At 42.0% G+C, this 19,704-nt stretch overlaps 1 protein-coding gene across 1 annotated transcript in view; it reads left to right on the forward strand.

Annotated features, from left to right (window-relative positions):
- The window catches only part of ACOD1 (aconitate decarboxylase 1), a 71,550-nt gene extending 58,074 nt beyond the window's left edge, over positions 1–13,476 (forward strand). The window contains exons 2-5 of the mRNA XM_063792224.1: positions 7,183–7,344; positions 8,289–8,378; positions 10,006–10,211; positions 11,698–13,476. Of these exons, the coding sequence (XP_063648294.1) occupies positions 7,267–7,344; positions 8,289–8,378; positions 10,006–10,211; positions 11,698–12,718 (1,395 nt within the window). The 5' untranslated portion in view covers positions 7,183–7,266 and the 3' untranslated portion in view covers positions 12,719–13,476. The remainder of the gene's footprint in view (positions 1–7,182; positions 7,345–8,288; positions 8,379–10,005; positions 10,212–11,697) is intronic.
- The last annotated feature ends 6,228 nt before the right edge of the window (positions 13,477–19,704 follow it).

The following is a 19,704-nucleotide window of genomic DNA, read 5'->3' on the forward strand; positions in this document are numbered from 1 at the left end:
GGATGAGGGCATGAGTTAATATGACTGACTAATTGAAAGCATCAGGTTTGCATTAATTCATTCAACATTTACTGAGCCCCACCTATGTGTGAAGTCCTGTGTGAGACCCTGGGATATTGTGATCAACAGGGTAGATCAGTTCCCTGCCTAAAAAGAATGTTCCTATCTAACAAAGGGTACAAAGAGGGGAAACTTATATCCCCTGGGAACATACAGGTAGGGCACATAACCTAAACTTAGGATGTTGTAGTGGGCTCTTCGATGTAGTTCTTCCTTTTTTTTTTTTTTTTTTTGTAGAAACAGTGTCCCTGGACCAAACTGAGGGTCGGGCTGCTTATTCTCATGGCCCAATAATGAGATGCAGATGAACTGGGAAAGAAGCGAGGTTTTGATTTCTGTAACCAGTTACAGGGAGAAGGCCTGGAAATTATCACCAGACCAACTCAAAATTACAAAGTTTCCCAGAGCTTATATACCTTTTAGGCGACATGTCTGTGTGTAAGTGTGCATTCATCTAAAGACATACATGATTAACTTCTTCTAATCTATGACTAAGATCTGAGTCCTGAAGACCTTCCTCTGGAGCCTCAGTAAATTTACTTAATCTAAATGCATTCAGGTGCTGGAGTGATTACCCTTAATTTGTCTGATGGAGGCAAGATCATGGAAGTCTGGAGAGTTCCTATAAAGCTTGTTTGTGAAGGTCTGGGGAGTTCCTTCAGACCCACAAGAAAACTTGTTTAATCCTAAATGGGTCCTGATAAGAATTCCTTCATTATTTTGTCATGCTTTAAGACCCGGGAAAAGCCTAGGCAAAACTCTTGGTGGGCTTTTGTTGCATTCTAGCCTTTGTATGAGGGCACTGCCTCTATCAGCTTTTAACATTTAACCTAACCACTCAGTCAGTGCTGAAACAGTTGTTATGTAGGCCTGGGTTAGTGAGACCTGGCCTGCCACAATGGAGTCTCATTATGCTGCCCAGGCTGGTCTCAAACTCCTGGGCTCATGTGATTCTCCTGCCTTAGCCTCCCAAAGTGCTGGCACTACAAGCATGAGCCCAGCCCTAGATGTAACTTCCTAAAGTAAAAAGTGTGTAAAACTTTAGACAGGGTTTTCTCAACTTTGGTGCTGTTAACATTTTGGGCCTGGTAATTCTTTTGTTGTTGGGGTTGTACTGTACATTGTAGAATGTTTAGCAACATACCTGGACTCTACCCATAAGATGCCACAATTTGGTGACAACCAAAATATCTCCAGACATTGCCCAATGTCCTCTGGGAACAAACTCATCCCCAGTTAAGACCACTAGCTTAGATGAAAGATAAGAAAAGGGAAGTTGTAGAGTGAAGGAGAAGAAAAAGGTAGAAGGGTAGGGAGAGAAGACATAAGGAGTAAGAGGGAATCGTTGCTACAAAGGTCCCTTAGACAATAAAAATCATGGCCCCATAATGGGTGGTGGGTGGCAGACGCTAAGCTTGATTTGAGCATGAAGAGATAACTACAGTCTTATAAGGGCCCTTATAAGTCATATTATCAGCTTGGAGCTTTATTAACTATCTATTGCTATGTGTGATGGTTATGTCAACTTAACTGGGCCACATGGTGCCCAGATAGCTGGTCCAACATTACTCTGGGTGTTTCTGTGAGAATGTTTTGGATGAGTCTAACATTTAAATCAATAGATTGAGTAAAACAGATTTTCCTTCCTAATGTGAATGGGCTTCATTTAATCAGTTGAAGACCTGAATAAAACAAAAAAGCTGACCCATCCCAGGATAAGAGGGAATTCCCCACACCCACAAGAAAGATGGGCTTTTGCATTTTTACACAGAGCATTTTAACTCCTTTGTCCCAAACTCTTCCCTAATAGGATTGAAATGGAACCTCAAGGCTCATGGAGATTTCCTCCATAATTTAAATGCAGTCTTCTCCAAAGACAAATTCTGCCACCATATCTAGAACAATAGGTTCAGATTTGAAATCACTTGTTTTTGGTACCCACTGTAAGTGCAAACCAATTGGCCAGAAGTAGGCAATCCAGGGGAAGTGGCAATTGCCCAGAGGAGCAGAGTTAATTCCAGGCAAGCCATATCATAGTGATTGATAATAGGCAAAGAGGCCTGGACAAGCTGTGTTGAAGCAGACTCCAGCAATAGCAGGATGGCAGGGAGGAAGGCACTATATTCCAGAAGCCAGGCAGAGGATCAAGAATCAGAGATGTACAAATGTGGAAAGAGCAGTTCAGGAATGAGCAAGGGTACAAGCTGGGGAAAAGTTCATTAACCCCCAATGCCCTTCCAGGTTCTTAATCTCAAGTTGCCAGAAACTTCTGGATGGCACATTTGTCTCTAGACAATGGTGACCAACAGGGTGAAGTGGAAGGGGAAAACGGGTGTGTACATTAAATATTGCACATGCCACATTTTACCTAACCGATTTGAGGGCATTTGATTGTTTTCTTTTCTTTTTTTTTTGAGACAGGGTCACGCTCTGTCACCCAAGCTGGAGTGCAGTCATGTGATCATAGCTCACTGCAGCCTCAATCTCCTGGGCTCAAGTGATCCCCCTGCCTCAGCCTCCCAAGTAGTTATGACTGCAGGCACACGCCACCACACCTGGCTATTTATTTTTATTTTTATTTTTTGTAGAGGTAAGGTCTTGTTTTGTTGCCCAGGCCGGTCTCAAACTCCTGGCCTCAAGTAATCCTCCCACCTTGGCCTCCCAAAGCACTAGGATTATAGGTGTGAGCCAATGCACCCAGTCATGTTTCCAATTTTTGATCTTATAAGCAAGGGTATGAATTTTGTTTGTGTGCAGGTGGAGTTTTTTCCCAAAAATTTTCCATACATCCATGCTTACTTCCTTAGGATAAATTTTGAGAAGTAGAATACCTAGTTAAAAGAGTGTGAATATTCTTCTAGTATTGACATAAGCTATGTAGGCACAAAAGGCAATCCTAGTTTTACTATAAATTTACTTTTTCTGATGCCTGTGAGGAATCATATGATCACGATTACTGTACATCCTAGCCTCATTGAATTCTTCATCCACGTAAGAGTTGAACAATTCCTTAAAGAGGAAGTTAAAGTGAGTCTAGTCAGGAGGTGTTGAAATGACAGAAGTTCTAGGGTTAGAACAAAATGAAAGGAAATGGGTTTGAGAGGAGCGAAGGGTATAAAGACATCCAGCAAACAAATTACTCCTCTGGTTCACTCCTCCGGAACTGAACCTCTTCTTTACAATGAAATGATGCTCAAGGTATTGTGGCATTTTATGTGACTTACTTAAATTGCTTTTCCAGCAGACTTCTTCCTTCCTCAATTTCTTCAGTTGCCCTCTCCTTTTAAGAACAACCTGCTTCTGCTTTAACTTTTCTTTCAACCTGTGGGCTACCTAATTAACTGCATGGTGGCTTTCATTACTGTTTTACAAATGAGATACATGATTCTATTGTACAAAGTTAGGAAGGGAATGAATCATGACAAGTTCATTGAATTTTAACCCCCTAGTTTTATGTGTCCATTATGACACTGCCAGATTGCATTTCTGTTAATCTATTTACTGTCACCACCTTCTGTAGAAGATAAGCTTTTTGAGGCAGGAACCATCCAGTATTGACTTGGCAGTCTTGAGAGCTTAGAACAGTGCTGGACTCATAGTAAGAACTTGTGGGCCGGGCACAGTGGCTCGGGCCTGTAATCCCAGCACTTTGGGAGGCCGAGGCGGATGGATCACGAGATCAGGAGAGATTGAGACCATGCTCGCTAACTCGGTAAAACCCGGTCTCTACTAAAAATACAAAAAATTAGCTGGGCGTGATGGCAGGCGCCCGTAGTCCCAGCTACTCGGGAGGCTGAGGCAGGAGAATGGCGTGAACCCGGGAGGTGGAGCTTGCAGTGAGCCGAGATCGTGTCACTGTACTCCAGCCTGGGCGACAGAGCGAGACTCCGTCTTGAAAAAAAAAAAAAAATTGTGAAATTGATTTGTTCAGTGGCTTTATGTTATTCCTTAACTTAAATAATCACTGTATTTAACTACACAGAGATGCAAATGCCATGAGAAGGTCAAGCAGATCAGAAGATATTTTGGAAATAGATGAACGCAAGGACCACAGACAGCTGAGCAGCTGTGTGTTTATTCCCCTCACGTTTCATTCCTTCAGGGGCCAGGGACAGCCATGTGTTCTTTGGCACACAGGGTGCTGTTCAGGACTTCCAGAGGATTCCAGGGCTCCACCTTCCTGTATCACCAGCAGCACGGTCTCATATGGATGGATGGTGCAAGTACCTCCAGGGCTCCATGTCACCACCCCACCTCCCCCACTGCTCCCCAGTCTCACATTCCTCCATAAGACACCCCTGGGTCAGATCTAGCCCTGAAGAGATGAATGATCAATCACTACATGCCCCCAGCTGTGGGGTTTGTGGGGGTGAGAAGAGAGGTTTAAAAGAGGTAGTTTTGCTTAGAGTCAGGGATCCAATCAATATTTGAAACTCTTAAGTTTAAACCCTTTCTTCCTCTCTCTTTCTGCCCCTAAAAATATTTTAACTGCAATTTCTAGCAGCGTGAAAATCAACATTATTGTTATTCTTCCACCCTAATCTGAAACCTTTGTGCCACCATCCTTTCTCTCTCCCAGCCATCTTCTCTCCTGCTTTCGCCCACCCCATACACCCCTCCATCTTTCTATCAAAGCCCTCAGAGACATAAAAAGTAGCCCATCCTTTTGAAAATGGCAAGTGTTCCTTGACTTGATAAACCTGACTTGAGGCTCTATAAATGGGACTAGTCAGTGTCCAGGTTGAAGGACGTTCAGCTAGGCACGGGTTCCATCTCTGTAGCTCTGTCCTGGCACTGAGCTCAGTATCAGAGAACCCCAGATAACCCAGGTCCCCTAATCCAATAGCCCCTCACCCTACAGCTAAGATTTAAAAATGAAGTATCTGATGTTGAGAGAGACAAATTAAGTTGTGCAATGATGTAGTAACCAGAACAAGAATGGGAAGCAATCCAACATTCACTAGGTGGTGAGCAGATAGTGAAACCTGACTTAAGAGTGGATGTTTTTAGCTCTACATAATAGATGCTCTCTTGTGAAAATGTGTAGAAAACAAAATAACAGTCTACATATTGAAGAATTTGAATTTTAAAAGAATTGCAGAGTACTCCACTGCTTATGAAATTCAAGTAATCTTACATGTTTTTCTTATCTAGCTTATGGGTAGAAGCAGAATGAGCTTCTCCAGTGGGATGAACACAGACACTTCATATTCAACAAGTTCACACTGAGCCCATCATCATTGCTTGGAAGGCTGCTCCTCTTCCTGTGTTCTCTCTCTTGGCCAATGGCACTGCCATTTCCCCATCCAGAACCTGGGATACTGCAGCAGTCTTTTCACTGCCCCTGTCTACCCCTCTCCAATCCATTCTCTACACAACTGCCTACAGGAATCTTTCCAAAACATTAGTTCTGACCATAACTCTACTTTTCTTAAGACAGCACTTTGGCTCCCCATTGACATCACAGTCTTTAGAGTGATGTAATGTTCATCATTCGGTCATAAGCTGCAAATCCATTCTCCTTCTCACCTCTGTCTCCTGCATGCAACTCCACAGCTGAAGGGAGCCAAACTCCCTCCACTCTCTCACACCTCCCAGCCTTGGCCCTTGCTTCCACTTCTACCTTTACCCTCCATTCTCATCACCCTACACTATTATCTGATGACTACTCTTAAGTTTTCATAACCAGATCAAGTATCGATGTCTCCACCAACAGGGAAGAGCAGACAGTGGTTCTCAAGTCACATATGTAATTTAAAATTTTCCAGTATTTTAAATTTTAGAAAATGTTTAGAAGAAACTGATCAATTAATAACATGTTTTATTTATACCATATCCCATATATTATTATGTTGATATCAATATATTGAATTTTTTTTATTAAGATGAGAGGAGTCTCACTCTGTTGCCCAGGCGGGAGTGCGGTGGCATGATCTCAGCTCACTACAACCTCCACCTCCCAGGTTCAAGCAATTCTCCCACCTCAGCTTCCTGAGTAGCTGCGATTACAGGTACCCACCACCACACCCGGCTAATTTTTGTATTTTTAGTAGAGATGGGGTTTTGCCACCCTGGCCAGGCTGTTCTTGAACTGCTGACCTCAAGTGATCCATCCGCCTTGGTCTCCCAAAGTGCTGGGATTACGGGCATGAGCCACCACACCTGGTCAATGAATTGAATATTGATTCAGCATGCAATCAATATTTTTAAATTATTGAGATGCTTTATATCCTTTTTTTCCTACTAAGCTTTCAAAAATCAGTCTTTATTTTACTCTTATGACACATCTCAATTTGCTGCATTTCAAGTGCTCAGTAGCCACATTAGGGAGTAGCTGCCATATTGGACGTAAGAGCACCAGAGCACTTGAGAGCCTCCTAGAGATCCTAATGAAAACAGAATCCTGTGCTATGCTTCCAGAGGTTCCATTTCTGGGGAGAGTCTAATTTTGGTGGTCTGGAGTGGGGACCAGAAATGTTCCTTTTCAGCAAGAACCCCAGGCAGTTCTGAGGTACATGTTCGTCTGACCATTTGGGACTTGATAGCTAGATGCACTGATTGTCGAGTTACACGTATAGGGGTTTATGTTCAGATTCCATCACTTAAAAGCTGTGAAAATTAGGAACTTCAGTTCTCTAGGTCTCAGTCTCCTCACCTGCAAAAACAACTACCTAGAGACTTGTGGGTATTAAAAGGGTAATATATTTGAGACATTCAGCACAGTGCCTGGCAGGTGTCTCATAATAGCAGCTGTGCACTGCACCCGCAGAAATCTCTATCACACAGACGAGGTGTCCCTTGCATCCTCCTCCCACAACTCTCTGTGCTTCCCTCCACCACCACCCATCACGCAATGCTGTGTCCTGTGCTTGCTATGCTGCCCCCTCAACTCAACTGAGGAGATAAACTGGCTGCTGTGTGCTCCCACATTACTCTGCCTCACACATAGTAGGTGCTTAGTACACATCTTTTTTTTTTTAGAAATTAAACTAAATCTGAGCAACTGGGTTTCTTGTAGTGGAGCAAAACTCTTTATGCAAAAGTGCCTCAAGGTGTCTTATAGAACAGAAGTGTGTAAGTAAAGTGGGGTGTAGCCCTGTCCTAACACTCTTCCCTTTAAAGTCTATCACAGAAAGCTTTGCCACAGCAATCCATGGCTTGAAAGTGGGACACCTGACAGATCGTGTTATTCAGAGGAGCAAGAGGATGATTCTAGACACTCTGGGTGCTGGGTTCCTGGGAACCACTATGGAAGTGTTTCACATAGCCAGCCAATATAGCAAGGTAAGAAGCTCAAGGTCTACATTAGAGATAAAACCCAGTGCATACATATGTGTTACATTTACTCTATACTTCATTTTATAGACAGCACTTGATGTACATAGCACTGTTCTATATCATTTTTATAATTTCCTATGTTCCATTATCTGAGTTTTAATAGTCATCCATATTCTTTACTAAGTCACTGTCTTAAAACCATACACAGTGAGGCACAGTGGCTCACATCTGTAATCCCAGCACTACCAGAGGCCAAGGCAGGCAGACGGTTTGAGCCTAGGAATTTGAGACCAGCCTTGGCAACATGGCAAAGACCCATTTCTACAAAAACAAAAAACATAAAAATTAGCCAGGTGTGATAGCACACGCCTATAGTCCCAGCTACTCGGGAGGCTGAGAGGTGGGAGGATCACTTGAGCCTGAGAGGTTGGGGTTGTAGTAAGTCAAGATCATGCCACTGCACTCCAGCCAAGGCAACAGAGCAAGACCTTGTCTTAAAAACAAACAAACAAATAAACAGAAAAAAATATGCTAATAATATCTCACAGTTTATTATTATTATTCTCTGGAGAAAAGCCTGGTCAAGTACTCTGAGCAGAGTGGGGATGTACGTGAGAGCTCCTGCTCTCCCTAGGGTGTATTAGAGATAAACAGTCCATCTTCCCTGGTATTTACCCCAAGGAGTAAATAAGAGTAACTTCAGATGTGCTTCCTTGGAGCACTTCCGGATCATGATCTGGGATGAAGCAACGACATCTCCTCCCCCTTTCACAGGGGAGAGTTGTGTATTCTACAAGGATGAGAGGTATTCAATGACTAGGGCTTCTATCTGTGGCAAAGGTTCAAGTAAGAACTATGAATAATGCCTCCAAAGATGAAGAATAACTCTTGAAATGGTGACTTGGTATACTGTATTCACACTATCACTGGTTGATTTGCTTTTGTTCCAGATCTACAGTTCCAACATATCCAGCACTGTTTGGGGTCGGCCAGACATCAGGCTCCCGCCCACATATGCTGCTTTTGTGAACGGTGTGGCTGTAAGGAGGTTTTCACGTCTTTTCAACTATTAGATAATCATAATAATTTTAGAGTCAGGAGATATCTCAGAAATTGCCCAAATTCTATATTTTACAGATGAAAGAACTGAAAGTCAGACAGATAAAGTGGCTTACCCTCTCTCCTATGTAGTAATTCAGTTTTCATGTTTTTACAGTAAATTGATGCTTTTCAAACAGATTGTGTAGCAGAGGAAAGAAGATGGAAGGATTTAGATAAAAACACCCTAAGGTATCCCAATTCAAAACCTTGAATATAAATAGCAAAAAAAATATAAAACCCATATCCAGACCTAATATCTTCTGTTTTTCCTGTTGTGGGGCCAGTTTCTCTCGAGTAATGTGTTCTTTATTCATTCACTCATTCATCCATTCAACAGGTAGTTATTGAGAAAGGAACAATGGCCTTATAGTGTCTGTATTTTCTGAACCAAAAATCTGTACTTCTCATCTGACAGATGATTTTTATGCTTTTTCTGTGTGTCACGGGAAATATTCTACAAGATGTAACTTGGAAACAGACATGTTGGGATTTCCGAGATATTTTTATGATTTATGGGTACAATAGCTCAGGAGATTGAAAGTTAAAGCCAACGGTGCATTCCAAAGCAATGTCCCGAAAGCAGTGGGAAATGCATCAGTGACAGCAAATAGATATAAAAATCTATTTTTAAATGAACTTCTGGATATTACTGTTTTAATATAAAGAAAAAGAAAATGGCTAGGAGAAAGAGGAATAAGATCTTAAAGCAGAAAATAATGATTTTTAAAATATATAGCTGAAAAGTTAATCTGAGTTTGAGAGTTCTTGTGCTATTCTTACAACTTCTCTAAAAGTTTGAAATTATTTCATAATAAAAAGGTACAAAAACATATGGCCTCATATGGAATAAATGACATTAAACTTGCAGTGCAACTTATTTAAAGGGTGGAGGAGGAATTGCCAGCCACCTGATTCTGCAGCTTTGTTTTTAAAGGGGAATATAGATCTTTCCAGGGGCCACAGCAGAGGGAGCTCAGGCCACCAGGGCAAGACCCAAGCTCCTTGGGGCTCACAAGCTGCTCTCCAAGGTACTCCCTTCCTCTGGCAGAGGAACAGCATTTCCCAGTGCCCGGCCATGTGATTAATAATCACAGCCAGGCCAGGTGTGGTGGCTCATGCCTGTAATCCTAGCACTTTGGGAGGCTGAGGCGGGTGGATAACGAGGTCAGGAGTTTGAGACCACCCTGGCCAACATAGTGAAACTCCGTCTCTACTAAAAATACAAAAATTAGCCAGGTGCGGTGGTGGGCACCTGTTATCCCAGCTGCTCCAGAGGCTGAGGCAGGATAATTGCTTGAACCCAGGAAGCAGAGGTTGCAGTGAGCCAGGATCATGCCACTGCACTCCAGCCTAGGTGACAGAGCAAGACTCTGTCTCAAAAAAAAAAAAAAAAAAAAAACGAAAAAAAATCACAGACATTTCTCAGATTTTCTTTTCTGAGAATCAGATCAAAAGAATCTCACATAAAACAAGGTTATTACTAAACTAAGTCCTTAGTGGTCCAAAAGCCATTGCATTAAGGGAAAATTTAAGGCTTTTTGTTGCTGTTTGTGTCTGTTTATACAGATTCACTCCATGGATTTTGATGACACGAGGCACCCTGCCACCCACCCTTCTGGGGCTGTCCTTCCTGTCCTCACAGCTTTAGCAGAAGCCCTGCCAAGGAGTCCAAAGTTTTCTGGCCTTGACCTGCTGCTGGCTTTCAATGTTGGTATTGAAGTGCAAGGCCGATTACTGCATTTCGCCAAGGAGGCCAATGACATACCAAAGAGGTATGGAGAGAATTTGCCCCATGAAAAGGTAGTCACATCCCCTTCATCTATCAATCATTATCTCCGTAGAGCTTTCTGATTTAGAGGCCGGTTCAGAGGAAGATGTTAACATTAGCACAGGTAGATAAGTCAATACACCAGTCACATATGAAACCCTCTATCCACATTTAAAGAAGTGACTTCAAGAGTGCAACCTGGACCGTGAGATAAATTGGGCCTCTCGTTGCAAGGTGATTCATGTCATTCTGGCATTCATGGGTGTACTGAGTATTCCTTATTTCATTCTCAAAGCAGAATCTATTCTGAGACTAGCTAGCGTCCCTCAGACTAATGAGGACATTCAGAATATCCTTACTCTGACTGTTCATCCTGCAGATAAAAAATGGTCAAATGTCGGCCACATCATATGGCTCAGTCTCAGATTTATGTTGCCACTTGCTCCAGCCTGCCAGGAGAGAAGTAAATTGAAATACTAGGTAGTGAAGTTTCAGTTTCTTCAAGGCCCACAATTCTCACAGTGACTTAGATGAGATCTCAGCAATCAATAGCTGTTGCCTTGCTGGCAATAATTGTAATGGTACCATTTATAAAGAACTCACTATGTGCCACGCACTATTGTAAACATGTTAATTTATTCAAAGCTCCTAAAACTCTAAGAGGTAGACGTTATTATTATCACCATTTTATTTTATTTTTTGAGATGGAGTCTCGCTCTGTTGCCAGGCTGGAGTGCAGTGGTGTAATCTTGGCTCACTGCAACCTCCGCCTCCTGGGTTCAAGTGATTCTCCTGCCTCAGCCTCCCAAGTAGCTGGGACTACAGGCATGCACCACCATGCCCAGCTAATTTTTGTATTTTTAGTAGAGACGGGGTTTCATCATGTTGGCCAGGATGGTCTCGAGCTCTTGACCTTGTGATCTGCCTGCCTCAGCCTCCCAAAGTGCTGGGATTACAGGCGTGAGCCATCGTGCCTGGCCTTATTATTATTTTTTTTATTATTATATTTTTTTGAGACAGTCTCACTCTGTCACCTAGGCTGGAGTGCAGCAGCATGATCTCAGCTCACTGCAGCGTCTGCCTCCCAGGTTCAAGGGATTCTCCTGCCTCAGTCTCCCAAGTAGCTGGGACTGCAGGCACCCACCACCACATCCGGCAAATTTTTGTATTTTTAGTAGAGTCAGTGTTTTGCCATGTTGGCCAACCTAGTCTCAAACTCCTGACCTCAGATGACCCTCCCACCTTGGCCTCCCAAAGTCCTGGGATTACAGGCATGAACCACCACACCTGGCCTATCAGTATTTTGTGTAAGAAAAAATCTACAGAGAAGTTGAATAATTTTCCCCAGATCATGTAGCTAATAAAGTAATGGAGCTGAGATCTGAACCCAGACAGTGTGACTCCATTATCAATGTTCTTGATGACTACGCTATCCTGCCTCCTGGTGGTTACGGTTTGTACATCTCCAACTCTGCTTCTTTGCTTTTCAGATTCCATCCCCCTTCCGTGGTAGGAACGTTGGGTAGTGCTGCTGCTGCATCCAAGTTTTTAGGACTTAGCTTGACAAAGTGCCGAGAAGCTCTGGCCATTGCTGTTTCCCATGCTGGGGCACCCATGGCCAATGCTGCCACCCAGACCAAGCCCCTCCACATTGGCAATGCTGCCAAGCATGGGATAGAAGCTGCATTTTTGGCAATGTTGGGTCTCCAAGGAAACAAGCAGGTCTTGGACTTGGAGGCAGGATTTGGGGCCTTTTATGCCAACTATTCCCCAAAAGTCCTTCCAAGCCTAGCTTCCTACAGTTGGCTGCTGGACCAGCAGGACGTGGCCTTTAAGCGTTTTCCTGCACATTTATCTACCCACTGGGTGGCAGATGCAGCTGCATCTGTGAGAAAGCACCTTGTAGCAGAGAGAGCCCTGCTTCCAATTGACTACATTAAGAGAATTGTGCTCAGGATACCAAATGTCCAGTATGTAAACAGGCCCTTTCCAGTTTCGGAGCATGAGGCCCGTCATTCATTCCAGTATGTGGCCTGTGCCATGCTGCTTGATGGTGGCATCACTGTCCCCTCATTCCATGAATGCCAGATCAACAGGCCACAGGTGAGAGAGCTACTCAGTAAGGTGGAGCTGGAGTACCCTCCAGACAACTTGCCAAGCTTCAACACACTGTACTGTGAAATAAGTGTCACCCTCAAGGATGGAGCCACCTTCACAGATCACTCTGATACCTTCTATGGGCACTGGAGAAAACCACTGAGCCAGGAGGACCTAGAGGAAAAGTTCAGAGCCAATGCCTCCAAGATGCTGTCCTGGGACACAGTGGAAAGCCTTATAAAGATAGTCGAAAATCTAGAAGACCTAGAAGACTGTTCTGTGTTAACTACACTTCTCAAAGGACCCTCTCCACCAGAGGTAGCTTCAAACTCTCCAGCATGTAATAATCTATCACAAATCTCTCCTGAGGCTTACCAACATCTAAATGACTTTGCATTTGGGGAGATTCAATGATTTGGTTTGTAAAGCAAGGGTCTGCTGCTTGGTTTTCCCAGGAAAAATGAACCAAGATGGAGAGAGTCCAGAAACAGAACTACATATATCTGGAAGGAGCCTTCTCCTATAAATTTTGCAGGACAGTTCCACTTACCTAAATCAAGATGAAACACACACAAAAAAATGAGTTTGTAAGCATTCACAAGGGTGAAATTCAACTCACCTGAGATTTACTTATAAAATTAATCTCTTCATAGGAATTATGTGTGGACTTCATGAGCCTCAAGGTTTTAGAGGGATGTGAACCTGAATGTATATTTTCTGACAGTGGAGAGGGCTCTGGTGCATTGTGTCACCAACAGATCTCCTAGACCATGGCTTATTACCAAGCCCTCCACAGTGCAAGGGGTGCTACTGGGGAATGGGTGGGTTTAAATCCTGCCTCTGCCATTCACTAGATGTAGCCTTGAGCATGTTACCATTAGCCCTCTGCCTCAGTTTCCCTATTTGTCAAGCAGAAGTAAAAAGCAGTCTGGAAAAATCGCATTTTGGCTCTAGAACCCAAGGTCTTAAGCACTACAATATATCACCTTTCAGTATAAAAATATTTGAATCAGAGTTGCAATAAAGAATGAAAAGGAAAAAAGAGAAGTAAATACGTGAGTAATTATATAAATACTAAACTGTATTAAAATAATAGAAGTGTCATGGGGGTTAAAAATGCAACACTAACAATCATAGTTAATGTGTTACAAATCCCTGGTATTGTTCAATAAAAGGGCAATAATAAGTATTATTATTGATTATTATTGATTATTATTATTGATTATTATTATGATTAATAAGTATGCTGTATTAGTCCATTCTCATGCTGCTATAATGAACTGCCCAAGACTGGGTAATTTATAAAGGAAAGAGGTTTAATTGACTCACAGTTCCACATGACAGAGGAGGCCTCAAGAAACTTAGAATCATGCCAGAAGGAGAAGCAAACACGTCCTTATTCATATGATGGCAGGAAGGAGAAGTGCTGAGCAGAAGGCAGGAAAGCTCCCTATAAACCGTCAGATTTCAGGAGAACTTACTATCATAAGAATAGAAGCATGAAAGTAACTGGCACCATGGTTCAATTACCTCCCACCAGGTCCCTCCCACAACACATGGGGATTATGGAAACTATAATTCAAGATGACATTTGGGTGGGGACACGGTCATACCATATCATTCTGCCTCTGGCCCCTCCCAAACATCATGTCTTCACATTTCAAAGCACAATCATGCCTTCCCTACAGTCCCTGAAAGTCTTAACTCATTCCAGCATCAAGGCAAAAGTCTAACTCCAAAGTCTCATCTGAGACAAGGCAAGTCCCTTCTGCCTATGGACCTGTAAAATCAAAAGCAAGTTAGTTACTTCCTAGATACAATGGGGGTAAAAGCACTGGGTAAATACATCCATTCCAAATGGGAGAAATTGGCCAAAACAAAGGGGCTACAACCCCCGTGCAAATCCAAAACCCAGCGGGGCAGTCAAATCTTAAAGCTCCAAAATGACATCCTTTGACTCCATGCCTCACATCCAGGTCATTCTGATACAAGAGGTGGGACTCCCATGGCCTTGAGCAGCTCTGTCCCTGTGGTTTTGCAGGGTACAGCCCCCTCCTCCCAGCTTCCTTCACAGGCTGGCATTGAGTGTCCACAGCTTTTCCAGGCACATATTGCAAGCCGTCGGTGGATCTACCATTCTGGAGTCTGGAGGACAGTGGCCCTCTTCTCACAGCTCCACTAGGAAGTGCCCCAGTGGGGACTTTCTGTGGGGGCTGCAGTCCCACATTTCCCTTCTGCACTGCCCAAGCAGAGGTTCTACATGAGGGCTCCACCCCTGCTGCAAACTTCTGCCTGGACATCCAGGCATTTCCATACATCCTCTGAAATCTAGAAGGAAGTTCTCAAACCTCAATTCTTGACTTCTGTGCACCCACAGGCTCAAAACCACATGGAAGCTGCCAAGACTTGGGGCTTACACCCCTTGAAGCCATGGCCTGAGCTGTACCTTGGCCCATTTTAGCCTCATCTGGGATGCAGGGAACCAAGTAAGTCCTGAGACTGTAGAAAGCAGCAAAGCCCTGGGCCCAGCCAATGAAACTATTTTTCTCTCCTAGGCCTCTGGGCCTGTGTTGGGAGGCACTGCTGTGGAGAGTTCTCACATGTCCTGCAGACATTTTCCCCATTGTCTTGGTGATCAACATTTGGCTCCGTGTTACTTATGTGAATTTCTACTGATGGCTTGAATTTCTTCTCAGAAAATGGGTTTTTCTCTTCCATCACATCATCAAGATGCAAATTTTCTGAACTTTCATGCTCTGCTTCTCTTTTAAACACAAGTTTCAATTCCAAACCATATCTTTGTGAATACATAAAATAGGATGCTTTTAACAGCACCTAAGTCACCTCTTGAATGCTTTCCTGCTTAGAAATTTCTCCCACCAGATACCCTAAATCTTCCCTCAAGTTCAAAGTTCCACAGATCTCTACGGCAGGGGCAAAATGCCACCAGTCTCTTTGCTAAAACATAGCAACAGTCACCTTTATTCTAGTTCCCAACAAGTTCCTCATCTCCATCTGAGACCTGGATTCCATTGTCCATATCACTATCAGCATTTTGGTCAATGCCATTCAACATGTCTCTGGGAAGTTCCAAACTTTCCCATATCTTTCTGTCTTGAGCCCTTCAGACTTTTCCAACCTCTGCCTGTTACCCACTTCCAAAGTCTCTTCCACATGTTGGGGTATCTTTATAGCAGTACCCCACTCCTAGTACCAATTTACTGTATTAGTCCATTCTCACACTGCTATAAAGAACTGCCCGAGACTGGGTAATTTATAAAGGAAGGGGTTTAACTGACTCACAGTTCCGCTTGACTGGGGAGGTCTCAAGAACTTACAATCATGGCAGAAGGAGAAGCAAACATGTCCTTCTTCACATGATAGCAGGAAGAAGAAAAGCCAAGCAGAAGGGAGAAAAGCCCCTTATAAAATCATCATATCTCAGGAGAACGCACTCACTAACATAAGAACAGCAGCATGAAAGTAAATTGCATCATAATTCAATTATCTCCCACAGGGTCCCTCCCACAACACATGGGGATTATGGGAACTGCAGTTCAAGATGAGATGTGGGTGGGGAACACAGCCAAACCGTATTATATGTCCACTGAAATTTCTAGGATAACCATTTGAGAACAGCAGTAGAATGTACCACTTCCAGGTTAATAGAAGGAGAAAAATTGAATTAGAAAAATATAATCTGGCCAGGCATGGTGGTTCATGCCTGTAATCCCAACACTCTGGGAGGCCAAGGTAGGAGTACTGCTTGAGCCCAGGAGTTTGATGAGACAGTCTGGACAACATAGTGATATTTCATCTCTACAAAAAAATCAAAAAAATTAGCCAAACATGGTGACACACACTTGTAGTCCCTGCTACTCAGGAGGTTGAAGTTGGAGGATTGCTTGAGCCCCAGAGGCATAGGCTACAGTGAGCCATGATCATGCTGCTGTACTCCAGCATGGGCAACAGAGCAAGACCCTCAGAAAAAAATCCAAAGGAAGGCAAAAAATGAGGGGGAAAGAAATATAAAAAAGGACATATAAAAAGCACAAAATAAAATGGTAGGAAAAATTCAAATATATCTATAATTACAAAAAGAGTAAATGGACTAAATGTTCCAGTTTAAAAAGACCAAGATTTCCTGAACATATTTTTTAAATGTTTAACAACTTTATTGATGTTTAATTTACATATTAATTCATCCATTTTAAGTGTACGGTTCAGTAAGTTTTAGTAAATTTATAGAGTTGTGCATGCATCACCACAATTCAGTTTTGGAATACTTCCTTTTACTCCAAGAAATTTTCTCATATTATCTGGGATCAATCCCCATTCCCACCTCCAGCCCATAGTAACCAGTGATGTATCTCTATAATTCTGTTGTTTCTAGACATTTTGGACAAATCAAATAATATAATAAGCAGTCATATGTGTTTGCCTTCTTTCACTGGCATAATGGTTTTGAGATTCTTCCACGTATGTGTCAGCACTTTTTTGCTTTTCATTGCTGGACAGCTTTCCATTGTAGGGATACGCCAATGTTTGTTTACCCATTCACTAATTAATAGACAGTTGGGTTGCCTCCAGTTTGGGCTATTATGAATAGTGTTTCTATGAGCATTTACATACAGGTCTTTGTGTGAACATATGTTTCCACTTCTTTTTGACAGATACCTAGGAGTGACTCTGGGTCATTGGGTAAATATATTTTTAACTTTATAAAAAACGATTTTCCAAAGTAGCTCTATCATGTTACATTTTCTCCAGCAATATATGAGGGTTCCAGTTTCTCCTCATACTTACCAAACCTTAGAATTGTCAGTCATTTTTATTTCAGCCATTCTAGTGAGTGTGTAATGTTATCTCATTGTGGTTTTAATTTGCATTTCCCTAATGACTCATTCTCCTCCATTTTTCCAGTTCTTTTTATTGTGTGGTCTTCTTATGGTATGGACGTATACCTGGAATATATAAGAGCTCTTTATATATTCTGGGTATAAATCCTTTATCAGATACATGTTTTGTAAAAAGTTTCTCCCACTCTGTGGTTTGTCTTTTCATTTTTTTTTTAAAAAAAGTATCATTCTGGCTTTGGATGTCATCAGAAGACTTTCTAAAATCCAATTATATACTTTATGCAAGACAAATAAAAAATGCAGAAGGGTTGACGGTAAAAAAGATGGGGGATATACGGATGGAATATTAACAAAAGAAAACTGGACAAATAAATGTTAGTATTGGACCAAGCATTACTATAAATAGTGTCACTATGTAACGATAAAAAATTCAAATCACCAGCTAACTGAAATAATCCTAACCCTACATGCACCTAAATCATATTGAACTGCAAGAAGAAATAAATCCATCTACCACCATACTGAGAGATTTTCAACATTTCTCTCCTATTAATTGATATTCAAGGAAACCAAAAATAAATGGGCTACATAATATTTAAACACAATCAACATGTTTATACAATAGGAATTCTGTACCCAACAACTAGAGATTTCACAATCTTCTAGAAATCTCATAGAACATTTACAAAAGTGGACTAACACTGAGCCATAATGCAAGTCTCAACAACTTTTCAAAGTACTGGATCATACAGTTATTTTCTCTAATCACAATGCAATCAAGTTAAAGATCAATATTTTAAAAAAGATAATTAGAAAAGCTGCCAGCCGCAGTGGCACGCATGTTCATGCAGTCCTGGCTACTCAGGAGGCTGAGGCAGGAGGATCACTTGAGCCCAGGAGATTGTGGCTACAATGAGATATGATGGCACCATTGCACTCTATCCTGGGCAACAAAGTAAGACCCTGTCTGACCATCAGAGAAATGCAAATCAAAACCACAATGAGATACCATCTCACACCAGTTAGAATGGCAATCATTAAAAAGTCAGGAAACAACAGGTGCTGGAGAGGATGTGGAGAAATAGGAACACTTTTACACTGTTGGTGGGACTGTAAACTAGTTCAACCATTGTGGAAGTCAGTGTGGCGATTCATCGGGGATCTAGAACTGGAAATACCATTTGACCCAGCCATCCCATTACTGGGTATATACCCAAAGGACTATAAATCATGCTGCTATAAAGACACATGCACACGTATGTTTATTGCGGCATTATTCACAATAGCAAAGACTTGGAACCAACCCAAATGTCCAACAATGATAGACTGGATTAAGAAAATGTGGCACATATACACCGTGGAATACTATGCAGCCATAAAAAATGATGAGTTCATGTCCTTTGTAGGGACATGGATGAAATTGGAAATCATCATTCTCAGTAAACTATCGCAAGAACAAAAAACCAAACACCGCATATTCTCACTCATAGGTGGGAATTGAACAATGAGATCACATGGACACAGGAAGGAGAATATCACACTCTGGGGACTGTTGTGGGGTAGGGGCAGGGGGGAGGGATAGCATCGGGAGATATACCTAATGCTAGATGATGAGTTAGTGGGTGCAGCGCACCAGCATGCACATGTATACATATGTAACTAACCTGCACAATGTGCACATGTACCCTAAAACTTAAAGTATAATTAAAAAAAAGAAAAATAAATAAATAAAAAAATAAAATAAAATAAAACAATAAAATAAAATGTAATCCAAAAAATAAAAAAGCCTGAAGTATTTGTAAATGAAGACACACAAATTTTTTTTTATTTTATATTTTGCATCACAAAATAAATAATGAAAATTATAAAATATTTGGGACTAACCAATAACAAAAATACTACAAATCAGAATTGGTAAGATGTAACTGAAGCAGTACTTTGAAATTACATGTAGAATCGCTGGCTCTCTATTATTACTTGGATTATGCTGTTCCACAGGACACATCACAAATCCCTGATGAATTTGTCTGAACACAGCTGATCAAAGAAAAGGTAAAAGAGGTTTCTTTTATTGTAGCCCTGAGGTAAATTTAATTGTACTTTCTTGATGCATTGCAGACGTTTCTAGGGGCAACATCTAAGGACTATTAATAATATCCTCAGATAAGACCTGACAGATGCCTCAGACCACCAGCAGGGGTTGGGGAAGCCACTCTCTCCTGAGGGGGACAAGAGTACTCAGGGTGACCTTGATGTTGGTCATTATGCCCACTGAGTAAACTGAAGGCAGGAGAATACATCAGGGAAATGTTGGCCTATAGAGAGAGCTGAAGGCTCCTCTTCACTGGCAGGCCACACATATAAATGGGAGAGACAGAGAGGAAGAGAGGGGAGAGAGATCCACTCTCCACATCCTTTCCAGGTGATGATTTCTTTCTTTTTTTCTTTTCTGTTTTTTTTTTTTTTTTTTTTGAGATGGAGTCTCACTCTGTTGCCCAGGCTGGAGTGCAAAGGCACAATCTCATCTCACTGCAATGTCTG

This window comes from Pan troglodytes, chromosome 14, assembly GCF_028858775.2.
Source record: "Pan troglodytes isolate AG18354 chromosome 14, NHGRI_mPanTro3-v2.0_pri, whole genome shotgun sequence".
Lineage (NCBI taxonomy): Eukaryota > Metazoa > Chordata > Mammalia > Primates > Hominidae > Pan > Pan troglodytes.